General features: G+C 37.5%; 2 protein-coding genes across 8 annotated transcripts; one reads left to right on the top strand and one right to left on the bottom strand.

Moving 5' to 3' along the window:
- Nucleotides 1-74: 74 nt before the first annotated feature.
- LOC127066702 (piezo-type mechanosensitive ion channel component) lies at nucleotides 75-22,973 on the top strand. 7 transcript variants are annotated; one of them, XM_051000721.1, is made up of 39 exons: nucleotides 75-561; nucleotides 3,699-3,791; nucleotides 5,196-5,411; nucleotides 5,481-5,713; nucleotides 5,791-6,222; nucleotides 6,958-7,080; nucleotides 7,504-7,551; nucleotides 7,899-8,010; nucleotides 8,085-8,194; nucleotides 8,271-8,537; nucleotides 8,634-8,960; nucleotides 9,048-9,193; nucleotides 9,266-9,412; nucleotides 9,506-9,636; nucleotides 9,737-9,879; nucleotides 9,949-10,125; nucleotides 10,208-10,724; nucleotides 10,817-10,912; nucleotides 10,982-11,424; nucleotides 11,527-11,932; nucleotides 13,410-13,472; nucleotides 14,016-14,158; nucleotides 14,622-14,798; nucleotides 16,148-16,450; nucleotides 16,548-16,624; nucleotides 17,067-17,147; nucleotides 18,108-18,384; nucleotides 18,481-18,644; nucleotides 18,745-18,909; nucleotides 18,992-19,159; nucleotides 19,243-19,390; nucleotides 19,458-19,672; nucleotides 19,759-19,917; nucleotides 19,995-20,121; nucleotides 20,203-20,609; nucleotides 20,743-21,032; nucleotides 21,117-21,363; nucleotides 21,454-21,681; nucleotides 21,805-22,973. In XM_051000721.1, exons 2-39 carry the CDS (start codon nucleotides 3,728-3,730, stop codon nucleotides 21,914-21,916), a joined length of 7,689 nt encoding a protein of 2,562 aa, XP_050856678.1. In that variant the 5' UTR covers nucleotides 75-561; nucleotides 3,699-3,727; the 3' UTR covers nucleotides 21,917-22,973. The 7 variants fall into 7 exon arrangements, with proteins under 7 accessions (XP_050856678.1, XP_050856683.1, XP_050856679.1 ...); XM_051000726.1 differs by lacking the exon at nucleotides 6,958-7,080; XM_051000722.1 differs by lacking the exon at nucleotides 7,504-7,551.
- Nucleotides 22,700-24,558, bottom strand: LOC127066715 (uncharacterized). The gene is made up of 2 exons (XM_051000763.1): nucleotides 24,395-24,558; nucleotides 22,700-24,238 (listed from the first exon to the last, which is right to left on the bottom strand). Exon 2 carries the CDS (start codon nucleotides 24,201-24,203, stop codon nucleotides 23,244-23,246), a length of 960 nt encoding a protein of 319 aa, XP_050856720.1. The 5' UTR covers nucleotides 24,204-24,238; nucleotides 24,395-24,558; the 3' UTR covers nucleotides 22,700-23,243.
- Nucleotides 24,559-24,565: the final 7 nt, after the last annotated feature.

The raw sequence follows: 24,565 nt of genomic DNA, 5'->3' as shown, positions 1-24,565 counted from the left end.
CGGCGAGGCAGCGTCGCGCGCTAAGGCGCATGCTCGAACCGCTCTATCTGCCTGCCATCGGATTACGCGGTGAGCGGTAGTAGTAGGGATTGACATGTCGCGCAGAAAGGATACGCTACGAAACAAGTGGTGTTTATCGCTTCGGTAGTAACGTGCCGGCAGCGGTGACGGAACGCGTCTTTCGCAACTCGCCGAAGAAAACTAATGCGTTCGAAGAGGATCGAGCACGAGCCGACTCTCGACGATCGTAGTGCCTCGTGGAACGCGTACGTCTCGTCCCTTCGACCCTAACCAAAGTGGTCGCGATTCGTTCGTAGCTAGTTGTGCGACACAACGGTACAAACTTTAGGGAAGACGAAGATAGATAATAGAGCGATAGATGTAACATTGGCGTTGGTGATAAGAGAATTAGTGATATTGTTATTACTTTGACGGAGGCTCGAGTGGACTGGGAGAGCGCATGTTGCTCTCTTCGAGATTCGATCGGTCAAAGAACAGCTGGGAGAAAATTTCGAAAAGGAAATGTTTTAAAACGCAGTCCCTTCAGTCGCATCGTACAAGGTATTTATGTACAAGATATCTCTTAATCTTTTTTCCTTTGTTTCCACGTTTCCTTCTTAGAGGTTAAGTGTTTTTCTTTTATTCAACTTGTGCTCGATCCCACGAGTTTGGACAAGGTCCGCGAATTCCGCTCTAACGATCGAGTGCAAAGATTATTCGATTTTTTCGAAGAAGGCGGAAGCACGCGTCAGATTTGCATCGGCAATGTGTACGATCGAAAATCGAGGAGATCCCTTACGGTAACCTCTTACGTTCGTGCCTTTCATCCGATTCGTTACAGTTTCTCGGAACTCGGGACCGAAGTATCAACCTTTTCTTTTCTCTCTCTTATTTTATTCGAATGATCTCATCCAGGAAACGGTAGTCATCGTTGTTATGCATCGTGCGAAAACATACGCGTACATGCTCGAGCAAATTCAAATGTTATCTATTAAAATTAACGAACACCGTAAATCGTACGATTCGATGATCTTTGGTTATAAATTGATTTCTACGAAGATTCGTTGGATCGACTTTCTTCTCGATTTCTCGATTATTATCTCTCATTCGCTCTGCCTTTTTCGCGAGTTACCCTCGTAAAGCGAACCGAGAAAAGTCTCTCCCCTTTCTTACCGAAATGCGAATAGTCGTAAATGAGTTGACATTTACGAAGCATTACGATTTAACAAAAGACGTGGAGGTCGCCGAGATTGAAGCGTTGGCACAGTTTCCCAAAGCCGTTCATCGATCTGTTTATAAAGACGGCACCTATATTCGTCATCCTATGCACTTACGTGTATACGTGCACAATGCGAATAATACATAAATTCCCACCGTTCTTTGAATCTTGGCGCGAGAAAACGATGCACGCGCGTCCCGTTTTGTCTCGATATTTAATACACTTTTCGTTGCGCTATGTCACGCTTGCACACGCGTCGTATATTATATACGTATACACGTATTACATTATACAAATTTTCTCGAATTTTATTGCACAGAAAATGACAAGTTATGGGAAAGACCCTTATCGTATCGCGCGTATTCCCATTGCACTTCTAACGCAGAAGAAGACAAAAAAGAGAGATACACACAGAGAGATAGGGAGATTAGATTAGGTAATTGCAATTGTCCGTAGAAAAGTACAATTTAACGTTATGCTTATGTCCGCTTTGAAGCCGTTTCAAATTTGACACACTCCCTTGATTAATCGTGTCGCATGTCACGAGTGTTAGCACGCAAAACGCAACATACGTCACGTCGTTCTCGCGTGCACACCCTTTCGTAAATGGCTATCCAAGGATCGTAGTACGTCTCACAGGTTCGTAGAAGATTCGAAAATCATCGAGACGGTATTGGTTTACGAGCTACACTTCTTCCTTTTCGGATTGCATAGTTCAAGGTAATTCAATTCCCAACTCGTTAATTGGAAGAGCGAGAAAGAAAAAATTTACATTCTGTTTTCTCATTCTCTCTCTCTCTCTCTCTCCCTCTCTCTCCGTTTCAAATGAAATCTCCAATATTAATTGGAGAAAAACATTAAATGAGATTGATTAAAGAAGATATAGACGTCTGAAAGTCGATCGAAGAGGATCAAATACCGTTAGTCGAATCAAAAAATAATACGTATCTAAAGAACAAAGAGTTCACGAACGGTCATAGGAAAGCGATAGTTCTGGCCACACACAGTGTTATTCTAGATACGATCGATCGTGTACGGATAGCTAGATACGTGTGCTCTATCCATTGAGCAACATAATATGTACATATATATATCATCCGTCTGTTACTACAAACACCTTTCTTATGTCATAGAGATATTCGTTGCGTTTTAAGTCCGAAAGAAAAAATTGTGATAAAGTTATTACGAAGGAAACGAACGATAACGAACGAATTCGTCGGAGAAGAAAGCACACAGTACGAGAATTTGGCGAGTACAAAGAATTCGGAAAAGTGCCAACCAAGATCGCCGACTTTTCGAAATGATACTTTCGTCGGTTTAAAAAATTCTATAAAAAAAAAACGAACTCGAGATCGAGTCGATATCGTTGAACGTTTTCGTGGCTGACTCATGGTAATCGAGTTTAACTTATTAAATCGTCTTCGATCGTGAAGAACTAGCGACTACTGATATATCGGGTAATAGCTCCTACGAGAAATTTGTACGCGAATGCATCGAAAAATGTGACCGCGTATGTACGTGTACGTATTCTCTTCGTGTCGATACTAACTGTTATCACGCGTCCGTGCTTTTTTTTTCGATAACTTCGAGCATGTTCATTTTTTTTCCACGTATGTAATCGCGAATCCCATAGGTAATTCGAATCTATCATTTCGTGTCGTACGGTGAAAGAGAAGTCGGCGCACCTCCCGATGGAACGACGAACCTTCTTCTTTTTTCCCTGTAATTGCTCCGTAATTAAATTGGGTGTGCCACTACTTTTTCGTCGTTTCGTAGAAAACCTTTACAAAAAGCACCGGACGCATGATTTTTATCATTTTTACTCGTCGTTAAAGAAGATCGTTACCAACGAGAAACATCGCTTTTGATTCGTCTTCGTCAAATGGAAAGTACAGGCTAGGAGTGTAGAGTTGCGTCTGAATAAATCCGAGCGAATTTGTGCTGATTTTGATTCGTGGGAGGAATATCTATGACGAAACCAGGAAATGGCGCAGGAGAAGTGCGGCTGTTGTTCCTGTCACGTATCGTCGATGTTACCTCGTGTTCCATTATCGTCGGACGCAAACACTCTGAAGAAAAAATACCGACCGATCGTTTCCTAAAGCGTGCCATGTGGTTCGAAACAAATCGATTCTTAAAACGGAACCGTTATCTTTTTGGCAGTACAGCGAACGAACATACGTTGCCTTTGAAAGCCGTTAAGCTTTTACGCCTGACCGTTCTGATGTTTATATTCGTTCCTATCCGAGCACTTATTGCTGCCTTTTTGTTAAGGGCGATCTTTAAAGCGTCAGCACTGCGTCTCCTGGTAAAACAAGGTTAAAGGCATTCGACTGCAGCAGTGCCGTATCGATTGTAGGGAGAGAGAGAGAGAGAGGGAGAGATTGAGTTGACGAGAGTAGTACCACATCTCAATACGTACTTGAATCCTTGGTCAGATTGAATCGTCTCTGATCGATTTCTTTCCTTCTTGTTTCAGGGTGAAAGACCAATCGTGTAGATCGAGTCATGACGGCATATTGGTTCAACGTCATTCTTTTCAGGGTCTTCTTTCCGGCCGTATTAGCAGGATGTAAGTTAACTATGCGAAACGAATCGTTGGTTAATTAAAATAGTCGGAGAAAAAGAAAATAACTTGCGTAGTCTTCGATCGAAGAACGAAAAAAAGCAACGATTTTTATTATTCGAAAAAAGAGATACGAGATATGTTCGATGACATCGTGCCATCGGAATGGTTTTTACGACAACTTAATGACCTTAGATCGTGAGAACCTTTAGTCCGTTGTGAATGCGTGTTTCTGTATTGCAGAGAAAGCGATTTGTATTTTTTGTTAGCGTCACGAACAGAAATAGAAACTCGGTATCGGTTCTGGGATATCAAAAGCGTATTGTTGCAATGTAAAATGTTTATTTTAATCTATTATCGTTTTCTAGTACAATTGGTAATTCAGTTTTATTTTTTTATGTGATTTCTAGTAGACACCGCCGCGACATTTTTAAGCAGCGTGCCCAAGTGTTGACTAAAATTAGATGACCCAAGTTTTCGTTTCCCTATCGTTCGTCGACGTTGTCGCAACGCTCGACGTTGTCCATTTCTCTGAAATATTCTCTTCTGTAATTCGATAGTACTCAAGAATTTCTTTTGCGTTACATAGAATAACATGCATGATTAAATAAGTCAGCCAGCTTAAAGTAATTAACGATAAAACTACGGATTATAAATTGTGGTTTCATCCTACGTAAAAGAAATGAAAAAAGAAAAAAAAGCACGTGGAATGACAGAAATCTCTCCGCTATGCGTGTGACCTCATTACGCACGAGTTTCGTGATCCTCCTTTCATCTAGGTCCGCTTTGACCTTTAACTTTGTCGGCAAGATAAATTATTAGACTCGTGAAGAAATTAAAGTGGTTACCAACTTCTTTTAATATTTTCGTACGACTCGTAGTAGCCATGTATGCATATATTCTGTATATATATATATCTTTTTTTGTTTCTCCTATGCGGAATATTCAAAAATTTGTTAATTAAACAATAATTTGCATACATGCAGCACGATATAAGATAAACACCATAAGATATCAAATATCGAAATTTAGTAACAGTACGGAGCGTCCGAATTACTAATTACACATAGGTAGAAAAGTTACAAACGCTATGCGTTACTTAATAATCCACGATCGATCTATAATAATACTTTAATAATTGTTCGCGTTTAGGGCATTTCAAATGGACGCTCGATGCTCACAGCGACGATCTTTCTTTCGCGCTTTGTCATAGTAATTAGTATTCCGTATCTAAACTCAACGTTCAACGTTCAATGCTTCGTGTTCGTCAAATCGTTGAATCGCAAGTTTCGCTCAAGAGTGTGTACAACTGAACAGTGTATACCAAGAAGACACAATTTTTTTTAGATTCGTGACATCATCGCATAAATTCCTACAGCTAATAAAATTAATTTAACGATTATCTCCAAGGTACGATATGGCGACCGGTAGGACTATCTCTCGTATATTTGGGTCTCATGTTATACTCGCCGATGGTCCCAACGCCCACAAGCAGAACTATGTCCGGTCATACGGGACTTTATTTGAAGGCAAGCATCTGTTTGTGCTTCCTCGTAGCCATAACTCAGCTCACGTTTCACATAGTTTTATTAGCGATGCTGCCATATGGTCATTTTCTTCAAGACTGTACGTATGACAGAAAACTATCTAATTCAGGCTACCCGAACGAAGTAAACATCGATAGTGCGTTTGCAGGTCAATTTATGGAAAAACTATTCAGACACATAGGTTTAGTAAAACTAGATAACACATCGGTATGGGAGGTGTTTTACTGGCTGACACCGGAATTGATTCTTTTACCGACAACGATAATTATATACGTCGCGTGTCGTTTCTTAACGCAAAGTAAACCGAGCGACGACGAAGGGGAAGTATCAGTTCAACGTCTAAATGATTCCGCCAAGAAAACCGAGGATAGGACCACGAAGGTGACTTAAAATCGACTCGATAAAGTTAGCGATCGTCTTTGGATCGACGTAAATTCGTGTATCCACTCGTTACGCAGATAATCAACTTCTTCGGTCATATCGGCACGTACGTCGTTCTTGCCTCCTTGTGCTGTACGGCATCTTTGAAGCCATCGGTGGAAGGAGCGTTCTACTTTCTGGTTTTTCTCGGCGCCGCCACATGGTGGGCTTGCAACAAGGAATTGCGAAAAGGTTTTGCAATTATATGCAAAATCGTTATGGTCGTGGTGATCGTACACATTCTGGCGCTACTCGGTTATCAGAATCAATGGCCTCAAGAACTCATACCGGTCAATAGCACATGGTCTCGTTATTTCGCGCTCACTGCGATTTATCATACCAACTGTAGTCGACCGACGTACGTGGAATATGCGGATAAAAGCGATTGGCTGCCTTACGGATATGCATTGAGACTCTTCTGGCTCTACTACGTTCTGGCTCTGCAATCTCGATTTCTCAGTAAAAAACCAGTAAGTCACATTAATTACATTTAACACGTTTGTATAATTGCCAATAGGTTTTGATCCAAAGTTAAGACCCGATTGAATTAAGCTCGCGGTAAGGGTATTTACTTATAAATTACTGAATTCGATTCTTACGGCCGTCCGTGCGACGCTATACTTAATTTTGAAACGAGACCTAGAGGCTTTGTTTTCATCGAAAGTGCTCTTTTCAAGTATGCCTATTTTTGTTTACATTTAATTAACAGTAATAAAAAGAGAGTGCGAAAATTATTAAACAACTATATGCTTGAGCAACTTCAATTTCAACTAACAAAGTAACAAATCTATCGGAGCCGCATTAACAGATTCGGTTAACCTCGACGTCTGGTGTTCTTTATCAGCTTTCATTTAAGCGTGGACAATGTACGCGTCGTCCAAATTTCTAAAGCTGTATATAATACATCGGCTGCCTGTTGCGTCAGACATACGTATTTAATCTATCACGAATGAAAAAAGTAATTAATAACGTCGCTATACCTACAAATTGCTTACGAATTAAGATACATTTCACGATAACTTGTTAATATCAAACGAGTCTACGCGAAATATTACGATGACTCGTCAATATCAAACGAGTGTACGCGAGCGATCGTGCGAGTTTGGAATTGTCAAGAGTAGATAGCAACGCGAATATAGCATAATTATCGGTTCTGTTTTCTCTCCTTTATCCGATAAGTAGCTTTTACTAACGAAGCTTTGCAGGCAAAGAAAGTGGCACGATTAAGCGGTAAGCTCGAGAACTTGGACACGCCATTGTCCAGACACGTTTCGATCAGACGAAGGACACCGTCCCAAAGATGGCAATCCGCACGACGGAAGGCTCGCGTAAGGATTTTTCCTGCATGAGCCAAATCTACCTACTTAAACACCTCGATACCACCTTATGTGTTAAATATCGGGATGTGTAGCATGAACATGGAATTTCTTTATTTTTCTCGTGAAAGACATTTTATTTCAGATCGCGCTTCGCGGGAGGATACCTTATAATTCCTTTTTGATTTTTATTCGTTGTCATGATTATGCTTTGTAACGCAAAAACACAGATTTTGTTTATCCAATGAAAGAGACGGTGGCACTTTGCAGGGAGAATGGAACGAAATGAATCGATCTGTAAAATGCTTCGGTCTCTTTCAACAACTTTCTGAATTTTGATTTGCTGTGGCCTTACAGATTTATGGTTGTTCCTTAACGCTGAGCAAAACACTTTTCCGTTTGGATGCCGCTATGTTTAGTTTGCCATTGTTTTAGAGGCCGATCATTGATACGTCGACGACGATTCCCGACGAGAGGACTCCCGTACGTATATCGTTCAAATATGCACGAGTAATTCAATAATTCTTAATCTTCGAGTTTCTATATCGTTAGTGTACGTATATGTTGAAAAAAATCTTGTTGTCCGATATTTTCTCTACGCTATCATTATTCGTACTAACACTTTGGTGAAAGCACTTCACTTCACGATTTAATTTTATAATTCCTGCACGCAGATGCTTAATGATATAATAATTTCGCTTGTCGACATTAATTCGATGTAATTACAAAGATGTGTAAAGATAACTTTTCTTAGTAGATTGATTCGTATTTTCCGAGCATCGGTAAATAAGTTCGTAAATATATGAAACGTCGATCGTTGCGTTTGTTAGTTGATGCGTTTTGGATCTGGAAGAACAGGACTTTTGCAAGACTCCACCGGCAGCGTTATCATACAAGATGGTCATCAAGATGACGGCATTCAATTGCAAAGTCTCAGCGATGGTTCGTAACTTCTTACTGAAATCTACGTTCACGCGGTCTATCGATTTTACCGATTTTAACAATGAATTCTGCAGGCGTGCCTGGAGACAATCCTGGAATTTTTGAACATATCATTATGGCAGTGTACTCGATATTTCAGTTACTAATCAATTCCTCTTACCTCGCTATGAATATCATCATGATGGTGAGGAAACGGATCGATTATTTCGATTTTGATTATTTCGAATTCGTTAACTCGGCGTGTCCTATCTCCTATTTAGACGTGGAGTATAATGTATCACAGTTGGATGACCTTCGCCCTTTTACTTTGGGCTTTGATCCTATGGATGATGTCCAATAAACGTGCTTCGATGATGAAATGTTCACCCTTCATCGTCTTTTATTCGACTCTTTTGTTACTTGGACAATACGTTTACAGTATGGATTTGACCGAGGAAGAACTACCGACGACGGTCAACGGCATAAAAATATCCGAGATAGGCTTCAGCAAAGCGCAAGAGCTCAGCCGTTGGCATCTGATCGTTAAGGTATGATCGAAATAAAATGAAAATGAAATATTTTTCTTTTTCCGATAGAAAAAAAAAAAAAGAAAGAAAGAAAAGCAAAATCCGTTCCACTTCTAGTGTTCGTTCATGTTGATATTTTGGATCACGATGAGACAGTATACAGCAGAGTGGAAACAACAGAGACGACTGTCAACTTTGAGAGACATGGTTGCGCCTTTGCACGTTTCAGTTACCACAGCCACCACAGCTATGAATTACGAAGTGCAAGAAGTGAAAAGCAAATTTATGGAAGACGTTGGTATAATCTTGAAACAACTTTTGACAAAATTCTGGATAGCCGTCGTAGCTGTTATGCTCTTCATTTGTGGTATCACCGGTGAACGAATGACAGTTTTTAGGATTATTTACATGTCCTTGTTCCTCTTCTTCGTGATCACATTTCAGGTGACTCAAATATTGATTATTGACTAGTCGCGATTAAGGATCGGCTGAGGTAAGATCGTAAGTAATAATCGATTGGAAAACTTTCAGATATCCTGGTTAGTATGGAGAAAGGTGATGTATACATTCTGGATAACCGTCATTGGATATTCGGTAATCATGTTGATACTCGTGTATACCTATCAATTCCAAAATTTTCCGGAATATTGGAATTACTTGGGCATAAACAAACAATTGCAAGTACTCGCGTTTACCATACTCGCGTTAACCATATCATTCCCTTATTACAATCATTGTTTTCTCCGCAGACAAATGGATATTGGCTTGGAAATATATGAAACGAAAGATTTCTTCGTAAGACTGCTGATACCAACATTTTTCGTTATTATCACGGTGGTTCAGATGCACTATTTCCATAATGACTTCTTAAAGATAACGACTATCGATAAACTCGGGTATGTGATCCATGTCGATTCATTAAGAAACTTTTCATCGAGAAAACGCTGGACTTTTGTACGTATAATTTTAACAACCGAACATTTTCTCAGATCAGAAAGTGCTCTTAGACGATCGAGTCTCGGGCATAATCCTAGTTTAAATCATTCCACAACGTCGCCTACGGAAATTATTCTTGGAGAAGAAGAGACATCCAATGTCTACACTTTGAATCAACTTAAACGTACGTTGATTCGTATTAATTTATTACGTTGAAAGAAACATATATCGGATCGTACAGGATCGCTTGAAATACGTTTAAACGTTACTATATATTTTTACAGGAATGTCAAGATTGGAAAAAATCGAATTTATAAGAAATTTAATGAATCATATATACAATTTTTACAATTACACTTGGTTGTTCCTTGAAATTCACATGCAGAAAATTATCTTTATTTCTCTGATTCTTTTGTGTATCAGTGACGTGAGTTAAACGCACGTTGTATATGATCTTATTAATGGGCCTGCAATATATAACTGTTATCATTTTCAGGTATGCGCAATAAACTTCCTCTTCGTCCTTGCTATAGTTATCGTAATTAATTTCAATAGGAACATACAGATCATGTCGATCAACATTATAGTTGCGATCATTGCCCTCTTGATGGTAACGAAGATGTTGTATCAAATAAAGTATATCGATCATAGTAATTGGAACGTAAATTGCACGGTGAGTAAATAGTTAATAGTTACAAACGACTATTTGCTGTATTCGTTTTCATACTAACGTCGCTAAATCGATGGTATTGTAGAGAGAAGTTAACGAAAATATAGGAAAGTACGCTAGCAATGACACCGTATACAACATCGCAGAATGGTTTGGTATAAAGAAAGGTGAACCAGGACATCTCGCAGAATTGTTGAAGGGATACATTGGTATCGTCACAGTAACGACCTTAAGAAAAATCATTCGAATTCGACAGTGGTTTTTTCGACAAAAAAAAGGGGAATCTTTGGACACTCCTCAAGTCATGTTTCCAAATATTGTCAGAGCAGACGCAGACAAGGGTATACCAGAATGCTTGAAGTTCCTCTTTAATTATGGATTTTATAAATTCGGCCTTGAGATGTGCCTTATCGGAATTGTGGCACTTATTGGCATGAGACTCGACTTTTACTCCGTTCTTTATGGTTGTTGGCTTCTATTGTTCTTCCTATTAAAGAGGAAAACCATTTCTAGGATATGGCCGTTCTTTAAAACGTTCGCTATAATATCGTTGCCTGTACAATATGCTTTGGTGGTAGCACCACCTACGTGGTTTTGCATAGGTACGTATAATTTTGATAAGAAATCTGACGTGACGTAGCTTCGCTCGTCGATATAACATAACATATTATTTTCATCTAACTGCATTACCTAGAATATCCTTGGAGTCATTCGGAGATGTTACGAAGGCTGCAAGAATGGATGTATTTCCCAGATCCAGATTTTCCACCGAATCCTAAGAAATTAATCTGTAGGTATTGGTTCGTATTGCAGTAACGATATATTACCATTATCCTTGACTCTTATCTTTGACTTTTAGGTGACTTTTTATTACTGATGATGATCAGTCGGCAGAGCCTTGTCTTTAATATTGAACAAAATATCTTAACGTCCGGTCAAGAATTCGTAGCCGGTCATAACTTTTCTGTTTATCAAAACATGGACAATCCGAATTTTATAAATCCTGTTAAAGACTACGTCTCTCACATACACAGCTGGTTAGACGTATTTAAACGTGGCAGCATGATGAGTCTAATGTGGATCACTCTTTCCATTATGTTTTTGGCTGGAACAAAAAGAACGAATTTGTTCTCCCTTGGATATCTTATCGGTGCCTTTGTATTACTATGGCAAGGTAGCGATTTCTACTTGAGACCAGTCAGGACGATACTCAATTGGTGGAAGATGTTACTTGGTTACAACGTCATTGTGATCTTTTCAAAATCCTTACTTCAAGGTGTCGGCTGTGTTCTGATACAAGAGGTAATATCTCCTTTTATCTCGCTCATTCCTACTTCCGCAAAGTTTGCTCTTAAGAAGCAAATAATAATAGCGAAAAATAATGATAATAATTCCAATGTTTAGTTACAAGATTCTGCCTGCTGGCTGGTCCAATTACTAGGTATCGCCTGTCTAAAAAAATTCCACAGCGCAACCGACAATTTAGGAATCGGAGGAGACACTTGCCAAGTACCACGAGAGGACATCGGCATGGTTTGGGATGGATTATGTTTTGGCTTTCTCTTGATTCAACTGCGCTTCTTTAAAAGCTATTACTTCTTCCATATCGTGGACGAAACGAAGGCAATGAGTATATTAGCATCACGAGGGGCTGAGCTTCTTGAGGAGCTGCATCAGAAACGCATAAAGATCCAAGATAATGTGGAAAAGGCTATCCTACAGAAACTCAAACACAAAATGGACAAGATTAAAGCTAATCAAAGAAAAATTCAGGGACCATCGTACAGAGAACCTGAAACCCATCAAATAGGTAAGACATCGTTTCTTTATTATCGACCGTGATTATCAAAGCTCAAATGCGTTCTAATAATAGAATCGATTTATTAGATTAGTTCGTTTGTATGAATATATCGAAAAAAAAAAAAAACGGTACGAACTTTGAACTACGCACGATATTATTATAAATTGTAACGAGGAAATGACACGTCTCGAAAGGCAAGTCAAATTCCTAATTCGGCTGTGATACAGCCCTAATTCAGTTTGACAAGAGAAATGATATCGATTTTAAATCCCTTGTCGACCTCGTCGACACTTTCGAACAGTTTTGAAAGAATTAATCTCATTCCCTCTCGACCCCATTGTCCTTTATCATCGAAGCCGATGCAGTTTATTCTAGTGAGCCGAGCATGTGAAACGCGCATTAATTCGCACCTTAATCCGGAGTATCTTTATTTAATGCAAACGAAAAGGGGAAGCACCTTTGGCGAGGTCTTCCAGCGTGAGTTCGTGCGTTTCGTCGGGTCACACGCCACCGCAGGGCTATCAGACGCCGATCGACGAGAACAATGACGAGCCGCCTCCGTTAACGCCGAGAACGGCGTCGCTCTTGCAAGCGCCAACACCGAATTCGGCCATCATGACGGTGAGCCTCGAGGCTTACCTCGAGCCCACTCGTATATCATTCGGTTCTCCGCCGAGTAGCGAGCTGAATCCACGTGGGCCCTCACCCGACGAAACTTTCCCAGTCTTCTCTCCTCCGCCCTACGATCAGCCTCTTCAAGATCGCTCGTTGACCTCCTCGACGAGACATCGCCGTCAATCCAGTTTCATCGGTCCACCGTGGATGAACGAACTGCAGACACAGAGACAGTCCATCGTCTCCACCGCCTCTCGTTCCCCGCACTCTCATCACACATGTAACGACACTCCAGGAAACAACGTCCTCGTCGTCAGTCTGCTACGATGTCCTGTACATAAGCTTCCACGCTCTAGCACTTCTTAGTTCGTCTTTATCCATCACCACTGACCCAGACCATTCCTCTACCTTCTTTTCTACTTTCGTTGCACCGTGTAAAAAGCGACAATTGAGATGCGGCAATGCGATAACAGTTATTATCCAGATAAAACTCCTTTCACAAAATTTCACTCAGCCGACGGAAGATGTTCGATTTAGGTAGAAATTCATTGGTTGTTACCTGTAAAATAATCGCTGCACGAATTCCGAACGATTCATGGGATATAACTTTTTCTCATTTTCCTAGGATGCATTTTTAGCAGTCGCGTCATTTAGATCACCGATCAACGCGTCGACTTGTTATTTCTTTTTCTTTTTTTTTTCCTTACTTTTCTTTTCTTTTTAATTCGCGTCATCCCGATCGTCACAAAGTCGAATCATTATTTTGTCTCGCCGTTATTTCAATCGGCGAGATTTACAAAGTAGATCCTATGCCAAGTATTTTTTATCATCTCTTCCATCTACATTTTATTTATCTGTTATGTTTCGTTAGATACTCTTTATCCAGGGACTCGGCCTTTGTACAGAGTTCGCGTGCCAAAGACCAACAGAGAGGGTAAATTAATAACTTTTACAGCTTAACTCTGGCCTTTATTCCCGTCGTAACCTGTCTCTCTCCACTTTGATCACGTGAAACTATTACAGGCAGTACTCGTATAACTTGTACATATAACAGCTTGTCTAACCGATGTCGCTAATGACTGTGATTACCTTAATAATTACTCCTAAGATTAATTCTGTACATTATGTATGTTACCTATCTATGTAGGAATATTAAGGAAGAGATATAAATTGTTGAAATTAATTTTGTCAATGACATGTGTCAAGGCGAATCAGATGCAATTTCGAAATATCATCTAAACGACGGAACTGATATTTCTTAGATACTTGTATAAACGAGCGATTTACTCGAGTAGTAAATGAATAACTTGTACGAAATTGATCTGATTTAGCTTCAACTACGAATAGCTTCGGGTATTTTTTGCTTAATCTAGAAACTTAAAAGATTCTCGTATTTGGTGCATGGCTTCAACTTCTTTTAAGCTACTATCTAGTAATGGTATAACAATAATAACGACTTTGTCGTTTTCCTCAACAGCCATCAGATCAGGCGACTACTACATGTTCGACGATTTGGACGACGATGATATAACCGATATTGTGGCTGATACCGAGATAGAACGAAAGGAGGCAGAACAACTCCCCGAAGATATACGCGACGAAAGAATGACGATAATGGAGGTACGTCTTTCGAATTCATTGAAATTCGTTTGGATTGAAAAAAGATTTTACTAACTCTTCCCCCCTTCGTTTATCCGCCCAAAGACTATGATCTGGTGAAACGCTCATAGAAACGAAACGATTATTGTCGTTGGGCTTGACCCTCGACAATGATTGTTGTTGTTGGACGAACCCCTCTTGATATTCAATTTCACGATATCAAGGAATTTTCAGCAAAGCCGTAGCTTGACTTGCGTTACTACCTACCTATCTACGTACGTTGCGCGTACGCATACGTTTCATGTTTTCTCGATTTGATCTCATTTCACGCACGCCTGATATTTAAAATGTCCCGAATATAGTAAAAGTATGCTCTTCTTTTTTCACTTTGAGCCTGTTCTCGAGGAAAGAAAGAGAGAGAAAGGAAAAGAAAATATGATGAAAAAAAGGCAAAGAAAATGACGCGTAAGTGTGGTCCTTGCAGCTGATGGATACGCTGATTAAGACAGACATTGCGATAGCGACCCACGTTGCCATGTATGGAGGATCGAAAAAGGATGCGTTGAGACTTCGCCGTCGGAGCGTACCGCTGACGCGGAAGAAATCGTCCATGTCCTATCTGAGCGCGCGATCCGAGAACGAGACTGCCGTGCCGACCGACGTGAGATCCCCTTTACAAAAGAAAAAAGAAAACATCAAAAAAAAAAAAAAAATGAAAAAGAAAGGCTGCATGACTCTGCTAAATCTTCTTCCTTCAATCCTGAGCCACAGCCGCCGCAGCCGCAACTGCTCTCGCCATTATTGTTGCCACCGCCGCTGACTATATTTTATATTTTTTTCGTCTTATTTTTTATCTCATTGTTTTATTCTTTTTTTTTTTTTGTTTTTTTTTTTTTTTTCTTTGGTGTACGCTGGGCAAGTCTCGTCACGGAGACGGTGTTTTCTCTCATTCTTCCTTAACAAAACTAATTATTACCTTATAATATTTCGATCATGGAATAAAAACGCTATCGCTTTTTTTGCAAATTTCTTATCTTTTGATTTCGCGATCGTATTGAAAGATTTGAGCGAACACAAACAATCTTTTTAAAGTTGCGATAGCACGAAACTCGAATTAGCTTGTAACATCTATACGCTTCGATTTGCAATGCTCTATTTATCTTTTTATACACATACGTCTTCTTTCAGTAATCTGTGTACTTAATCCTCCATATCTAATATAGTCAATATTGAATCATAATTTGACATATTTCAGCTAGCTAAATGTTAGATTATGTAATCGCAATAGAGGGAATTTGACATAATTAAAAAAATATTCACGAGTTTTAACATTAGATGTAATAATTCTTTGTAAATCCGATCGCTTTCCTTCCACCAGGTACATATACTCTTCTCACGCGCTTTCTCAGCTTCTTCAAAACGATGGCGAAGGTATATCTACGTGTGCTCTTCTCTGTTTGACACCGACAACCTCGTATTGCGTACTTATTCTCAATGTTTGTAGATGCAGTTGCAGCGAGACTTCGTCGCTGATATATATGTGTGTGTATATATATGTGCGTGTCTATATATATATATGTGTGTGTGTGCATATATATATATACATATGTATATATACGTATATGTGTATGTATGTATATATATATATATATATATATATATATATATATTACATATATTACATGTAAAACGCTCGATATATTGCGCTTACTATCTTTATTTGTTGTTTTTTACAGTCTAGGGCCTGCAATCGCAAGCTTCTTGTTATTTAACAATAATCGTTAATAACGAATAATCAGCGGCTGTATTTTTGCTAAACTTGTAAACGATCGGCTCTGTCAATTTGAGGATTTGATAAGAGAGAAGTTTAACTTACTTATTTATCGCAAACGGCAACATATATGTCAAATCCTAAAAATTGATCGTGAGATCGTTTTCAATATCAACATATATGCGGACGGTACATCTACGTACGAGATTGATATTTTTTGTTTATTTTGGAAATATTAGGCTGCTGATCGAACGAGCATTACGTCGGAAGAGATCGAATCGGAAGAAAAAGAATTAGCAGCCGTGGACTTGACAAAACCACCACCTTCCGAGGATGAACGACAGGAAGAAGATAAGACGTTGGAAAGGAGTGTCGAAGAGGATGAGGAAAAAGCAAAAAAAGTTTCCGTTTCTACGTATTTTCAATTCGTTTGGGTAATAATCAATAGTACTCTGATCTCGATGACTAAGTATCTCAATCAATTTTCACGAGATTATAGATATATTCGCAAGATTTTAGCGATGGAGAAGAAAATATTAAAGGTATGCCACATTATATATCCTAATACATCGCTTCCTTTCGAGAGTATACTTTCGTTTGTTTTAAATAAGATAACATCTTTTTTCTTCGCATTAACAGGAAAAATCGGATTTCAGAACGGGTTTCAGATTAGGAATTAATCAAATGTGGCAACCGATACCACTGGTACAAGAAAGGTAAGGAAACTTTTCTAGCGTTACACTTTGCTACTTAGCGTAATCGTGTAGGTATATATAAATATTTCCAATGTATACGTCAGAAATATTGTGCTATTTCACGCTACTGTATGTACTTGATTGAAATTCGATTTAATTTTAATCTCCTTAAAAACTATCCACATCTTCTGGTTGGCTTCTTGAAGAGTATGTTCGTAGATTAGCGACGTAGTTCGACGATATAACGATCATCTTTGTAAACAAAAAGATGATCATTACGAACTTGGTAACTTAGAAGATCGCTAAATAGTTTTGAAGAGTAGTAACGTACAATATCTGTATCCGTACGAATAGTCATAGCTCCTTTCTGTTCTTTTCTTCTTTGCTCTTAAACATATGTTTATATATGTATTCGGTAGTTTATATATGTATAGAATAGTAGTAAATGTGCTCGCTCTGACAGATCGACAACTAATGAAGATACAGAAGGAGCTAGTAATCCCGGTGAAGGTCCTAGTCAGCAACAATCTCCGAAAGTCGAGAGGTAAGTACTTTGATATTTTGACAAAGATCCCTTACGAAGGTAATAAATAGAGAAACTCCCTTATACCTTACGATCCTTCGATCCTGTACAGGGTGTTTCTTTAAAATCAGTACAATGAATACGTTAACTGTATTATTCTGTCCGAACGTAACTAGAAATGCAAGAAATACAAGACGCAAAAAGTCACGTTACTCATGATGTATCTTTCGACTAACAGGACATTATTTAGACAGTTTCGAAGAGGCAGAAGGAAAAATGACAGAACATCCAAACAGAACCCTTTCCCGTAAGTCTAATCCCTACGTTCCACTTTATCCTATCTTGTAACGCACCCAACATCGTCCCATCGTATCGTTGTCGGGAAATATTATATTAATTGTGTTCGACGATATGATCTAAAATAAACGTAGAAAGAGTGCTGTTATTTCTGCTAGGAAGGAAAACTCGCTGACAGTACCTCACATACGAATCCTGGCGCCAAGTTTGGAGCGAGGATTGAACAAGTCCTCCTCTAGGTATCGAGATTGCGTTGTATATTTTAATTGAACGGATCATTTGCATAATAGCGATAACTTGATACACCTTTGCACGCATTTATCGGCACGTATCGCATTCAGCATCGATCACAACTATCGTCTACGTCGTATGTGGGCATATATCTTATATACACTTTCATATTTTCGTTAATATCTTTGCTTAGGACCAAAGGATTCTGTTATAAACGTTCTTTTTATTTTTATTTAGCACGTGTATTTTCGAAAATTACGGTAGAAATTTACAATTAGTTCTATTTTACAGGTACGTTTACACAGTTCCCGAGCTGAGCTTTAAATGTGCTTTTAATATTGACGATTTGCAGAAACTAATAAAAGAATATACATTTGTTTTCTGCAAATTTGTATCAAAGAATAATGTCACACTGAAAGCCGTGCCTGATCCAAGAATACTTTCTGCACGCAGCGTGATTTTCTCGCAAATGTCGCAAGACCAAGTCGAGGAGGAGGTTGCAGAATTGTCCGAAGTTGATCAACCACCGATAATTCAATTGGCAGCATCGATATGGTTTGGAATTCTGGCACATTCGAGCCTGCTGTGTTATTTTATGGTATTTCTTCATCAAATTAAAAATGCCTCCGTTATCTCCACGCCATTACCTCTGATGGTGTTTTGTTGGGGTTCTCTGACGATTCCGCGACCTTCGAAAACTTTTTGGGTGACTTTAATCGCTTATACGGAGGTAAGAATTTGTACAAAGCGTCAAATCTGTAAAACGGTGTTATATGCGTATTTATTAAGAATTTTTTTAACAAACACGATGCGTATACGTTCGCAGGCAATCGTCATTATGAAATGCATTTTCCAATTGGAGCTCATTCCTTGGAATCGAAAAGCAGCATCTAGTCATCCGCTCTTCGGACCCAGAATCATTGGCGTTGAACGACAACGAAATTATGCGCTATGGGATTTATTGTTACTGCTTATGGTTTTCTTCCATAGGTACTTTCTGTTCCATAAAGTATATGAGACATAAGAAACCTTGTTGTTTAATGAATAACTTTGAAATTATAACGTTTAAATTGTAAATATCCAAACGTAGATTCATGCTAAAATCATTGGGACAGTGGACCTCGCCGTCGATAAAGCCAAGAAAGATTATCCCTTCTAATTTGACAGTGGTTGAGTCAAAACCTCCCGATCCTCCTTCTGGAGACGGCCAAGCGGAAGAATCGACGACGACTTCTTGGCAGCAAGAGACTGCAGAGTATGTACAATAATAATATATTTCTCTCCCTCTCTCTCTCTCTCTCTTTCCATCTCATTAATAATGTTTTTTGTTATATTAGAGCACCCGGCATTATTAGAACACCAAAGGGTCAAATTTTAAATATTAATGATAAAACGGATTCGCAGAATCCCGCAGTAACGGTAAATGAAAACGAGAAGCTTGTTGCTATCCAAGGCGAAGAGATACATCCTTACAAGGAGAACATCTCAACGACCATGAATTTGACGTAAGTTTACTTTATCAAAAGATCAGAGATAGAAAAAAAAAACGATCCGATCGATTTAAGCTGTATCATCGAAATTATTTCAGATTTAACAAGTATCTAGAACCTATGAAAAGATTCTTCACTAAAATTCTTAGTCCCGTCGGCAAAGAGAAAACAAACGTCTACGCGTACATGTTTCTTTGCGATTTCTTTAATTTCCTTCTGCTGATTTTTGGATTTTCTGCCTTCGGGGTAAGCGATACGATTCCTTTTCTATCATTTCATAATCTCGCCATTAATATCAACTTGTTCCCTATAGACACAGCAGGGCGATGGTGGAGTGACGGCTTATTTGCAAGAAAACCGAGTACCCATGCCTTTCCTGCTGATGTTATTACTTCAATTTGCTTTGATAGTTATCGATAGAGCCTTGTTTTTGAGAAAATCCATTGTCGGAAAGTTGATCTTTCAATATTGCCTGATATTTGGAGTTCACATGTGGATGTTTTTCATATTACCGAGTGTTACGGAAAGGTGATACGTTTACTAATGAAACTGACATATCCCATATAATTTATTCGAAATGTTTCCAATACCGTCATATCTTTTTAATATTGCAGACAATTTAATGACAAATTACCACCACAGATTTGGTATATGATGAAATGTTTTTATTTATTGCTCGCAGCGTACCAATTGCGCCAGGGATATCCAACTCGCATACTTGGCAATTTCTTATGCAAGAAATATACCATAGTAAATTTCGTCTTATTTAAAGGGTGGATATATATTTTATATATTTTGTATATTTTCACTTTAAAAAATGATCAAATGAAATCTTATTACTTTCGCGCAGATTCATGTTGGTTCCATTCTTGTTTGAATTGCGAGCTGTCATGGATTGGATTTGGACCGATACCTCCATGACGATAATGGATTGGTTTAAAATGGAGGATATATTTGCCAGTATTTATCAAATTAAGGTATTTGCCAAATAAAAGTATCATAGATCGAAGATGATATATTTATTTAGAAAATTTGATCGATACTTTTCCGAATTACAGTGCATGCGCGGCATGGAAACAGATTTTCCACAACCACGAGGAGAAAAAAAGACTCAAATGAGCAAGTATCTCGCTGGCGGAGGTGCACTTTGTGTCATAATAGGTCTTATATGGTTCCCTCTCTTGTTGTTCGCACTTGGTGGAACAGTTGGTGTTTCGAATTTGCCTTACGAGGTGTCGATGAAAATAGCTATAGGACCGTACGAACCGATTTATTCGATGTCTGCACAGACCAGTTCGATCATGGAATACAAAGAAGAAGAATTTAAAAATTTTACAGACTTGTATACTCGGGATAAAGCAGCGATTACCTTCTTAGAAAATTATATTAATACGGATGTGGCGATTGTTAAACTTAGTACTTCCTCCGGCAAATTATGGGATATTTCACCTCCTGACAAAACTAGGTTCGTTACATCGATTTGGCTTATTAACTTCTACTTTTTCATTCAATTTTCTAATTCTAATCGTAATCGATGAACAATTCCCAGCGATTTCTCTTATCTTTAAATCATTATATCGAGACATTTTTTATCGCAGATTAATCAAGGAACTGGATTCTTCGGCAGACGTTGTTGTTCACATTGAATGGACAGTTTCTAGAACAACGAATGTGAAAGATTTGTCTGGTATAACAACGAGCCATCATAACGTGGTACTGTTACCAACTGATCCTACAAGAAGGATATTAGCAGACATGTTAACTGTAAACGGATTAAGTCCATCTAATTCTACAATAATTATACCATATTCATTTCCAAAATTCCTCAAAGTTACCAGTAAAACCACCGATGTTGTTCGACAATTAATGAAATTACCGAGCTCGCAATGTAAGAATTATTCTAGGTGACGTATCTGTCATAAGAAAAAAAGAAAACTTTTTGATAAAATACAAATGACAAAATCAATTTCAGCGTTGAATGAAGAGGACGTTGATACGTCCAATGACAAACATCTATATAGAAATATTAGCCTTCAATTATCCATTGATCGAGATTGTTGCGCGCATCAGCAATGGTGGGTCATACAAGAAGTTTGCGACGATCGTTTTTATTTAGAGTTATTGCAAAATATACCATTGAATGATTGCAAAGAGGTTACGATGTTCCTTTTCAATGATAAAGTATTTCCGGAAGGATTGAGCTTTATCAGTGGATTTGGGTAAGGCAAAATTATAGGAGACAAAAAAATGCACTGAACATATATTATCGTCGCATAATCCTGCAATCCTTTTTATTTATTTTCTACTAGAATTTTGGGTTTGTATACTACTGCTGTAATTGTGATAAGTCAAATGATGCGAAAAGTGGTAAGCGATATGGCGCCAAAGATAATGTTCGACGATCTACCGTACGTCGACAGAATTCTTCGATTATGTTTGGACATTTATTTAGTACGCGAAAGCGGTGACCTGTGCTTGGAAGAAGATTTGTTTGCAAAACTTATATTCTTATACAGATCTCCAGAAACCCTTATCAGGTTAAAATCTGTTATTATACTTTTTATTTAGCTATACGTGCATTGACAAACTATAAGTCAATCACTAAATAAATTTCACTGAAATTACTAAATAATCTTGTCTACTTGTAATCTTCTTTACAGATGGACGAGACTACCAGAAGAAGGAGAGCGCACTGACAATGAGGATCAAGATGAAGAAGATGTTAATGAAGCGGAAGAAAGAGAAACGCGTGAAAGACCTCACCGTGATTAAATTATTAATAATCACGGTTATATATAATCACGGAGCATCTGATGACGTAAAAATGAAATATGATGGCATATAAAGTGTGTTCATTTTATAAAGTAAAAATCAATTCTAATGACCAAAACGGAAAGTCAACTTCAGGAGTATGTTATACTTCGAGGATTATTTCTAACGCATATGTAGGTGATATAAAAGAGTTCTATATCAAGGAAGATTCTTTTCTTATTGGAAGGAGATGTTAAAAACGGGAATACTCTTCATTTATCTAAAACCGCAGAGGCATGCTTCTAATAATGATGCAATTTATAAGTGGCTTATAAATAAAAAAAGCCTTTGGTATGCAAGTTTTTAATAAAAACGACGAATGCTTTTAGATTTAAATTGTGAATGAAATTTGGAATATACACGCTTTATTTATGAGATCGTAAGAAAACGTAAAAAATAATACACGTAAAGAATATGTTTAAAAACGAAAAAAAAATTGACACACGAATCGTATACTGGAAATGTTTGTTGATTGCCTCAGTAATGGCCTATACAATTTCACTAAGAATTTCTCTTCGTAATTGTACAAATACGTCTACAGAATCTATCATTTGTTAATGAATATATCATTCATTAAAAAACACGTTGAATTTTTAATATGAATTCTATCATGAGTTATGCATTTAAATATACATTTTCATAAATAATTTTATGATCTTCATTATGCTTAATATTTTCTAGTTAATAATATAAAACTATGTATATAAAAGATATATGCTTGAAAGAATTTTATAAATATTAATATAACGGATCTAATAAGAATAAAATTCTTTATTAAATGATTGCATACACATTGTAATTAATAAATATTTATGCAGAATGTATTAAACGTATTTTTAATGCATTATCATCGGTCTCTCACGCAAATCAACATTATACGCAATATATCAATTTAATAATATACTGCTTATATATTTATTTGGCCGAGCAATCATGCATAAATGTGACCGCTGACAATGGATTATGACATTATAAGTAAGTAATGGAATGATACAAAAATAAATTATATTTGTGATAACATACTTGTTTCTATGATTAACAATTGAGCAAATATCTTACAAACAGGCACAGTTTATTACTTTATTATAGAGAACTTCTAATATATATATATATTCCTACTTAAGAATTAACAATTAAATTAACTATAGGAAGTTTAGAATGATATCATCATTTGGCAGAGATTTGTTAACGATTCATTGGCAAAGTATAGTTATAACGTTATATAAATGTTAAAAGTCATTACTTTTGAAGTATATTATATCTAAAGTCTTAAAATCTATTTTAATATTCATTGTTGCTGCATAGATAATTCTTTACACTTCAGTTTTAAAGCTGTGTTTTCCTCCTTAAGAAATTCTAGCTCGTCTAATTTCTTTTGTAAATCACTATACCGTTTCTGTAAAATGATTAAATCCTCTTGTAATTTTTCATTTTCTTCTATCAGTGTTCTCATACGAATTGAATCTCTGGTAGGATGTATCTCTTTAATTATCTCATCAGTTTGCAACAATGTATTCTTGATAAAAGTTTTTTGTGAATTTATATGAAACTCTTGCATAGTTTTTAATATTTTTGTGCTTTCTTGTTTGGTATAGGTGCTTATAAGATCTTTAATTGCATTAAGTAACGCAACTGGATCATATTCTTTTGTTTCAGACTTTTTTGTTGAACTTTCAATCACACGTCCTCCTCTTTCCTTCGTTACGTCGACGTGCGGAGTGCTTCCTTTCAAAGAATCTGGCGGACGACTGTTCTCTTTACTAGAGCTATCCAAGGAACGGGTATTGTCCTTGTAACTGCCAGACCGACGATTATGATCTTTAATTATAATTTTACTTTCTGATATTTTAACTCTTGCTTCTTGTTTATTATCTTTTTCTCTAAAGTCCGATTTAACTTTATTTTCCATTGACTTTAATTTATTTTCAGCGCCTTTTTCCTTCCTCTCTGAAGATTTTACTTTTATCATCTGCTTTCGCGTATCATGTTCGGTTAAAGACTTTACATCCTTAATAGGCGACTCTTTTTTATTAGATTCTCTGATTTGTGGCAACTTGGATACTTTAGTCGAGACACTCTCAGTTTTTTGTTGTTGCACAAGTTTTTCAAAATCATCTTGTTCCGACAAACGTTGTAATGGCGAAGAGGTTGTGTGTCTGATTGTTACATGTCGATCTACTTGATTTTCTACAAAATTTCTTTTCTCGCTTGGTAATAAATCTAAATCTTCTAAAAATGAGTCATTCATTATGTATTACACACCAGTTTTGATTCTGTTTAAAACTGCAAATAAATACAAAACGTTTTCATATTTTGTACATTGAAAAAAAATATTTGTGAAATGAAAAAATTGATTTACGATTGATAATTAAAATTCTATAACAGTCAGGAAAGTAAATCAACGATAGCATTAAATCTTATATCATGAAAAATACATACGGTATTAATTATAGACTGAAAAATAATAACGACAATGCGGTAGCCTCCCGCTATTAACTGTAAATAGAGGCGGCCATGAAGATCGTTGGGAGAACAGCTGATCTTATTGCTTAAATTTGCGCGCTATCTGTCGGAACGTGAAGACGATGGCACGACACTTTCCCGCTAATA

Source organism: Vespula vulgaris, chromosome 10 (assembly GCF_905475345.1).
Source record: "Vespula vulgaris chromosome 10, iyVesVulg1.1, whole genome shotgun sequence".
NCBI lineage: Eukaryota > Metazoa > Arthropoda > Insecta > Hymenoptera > Vespidae > Vespula > Vespula vulgaris.
This window is presented reverse-complemented; position numbering and strand designations above follow the sequence as displayed.

What these genes read in the sequence shown, in the direction of transcription:
- LOC127066715 (XM_051000763.1), bottom strand. Translation starts at nt 24,203, where the DNA reads ATGAATGACTCATTTTTAGAAGATTTAGATTTATTACCAAGCGAGAAA.
- LOC127066702 (XM_051000721.1), top strand. Translation starts at nt 3,728, where the DNA reads ATGACGGCATATTGGTTCAACGTCATTCTTTTCAGGGTCTTCTTTCCG. An exon ending in TCTTCGTGATCACATTTCAG is followed by an intron (nt 8,961 to 9,047) that starts GTGACTCAAATA and finishes GAAAACTTTCAG; the next exon opens with ATATCCTGGTTAGTATGGAG. An exon ending in GAAATTACCGAGCTCGCAAT is followed by an intron (nt 21,033 to 21,116) that starts GTAAGAATTATT and finishes AATCAATTTCAG; the next exon opens with CGTTGAATGAAGAGGACGTT.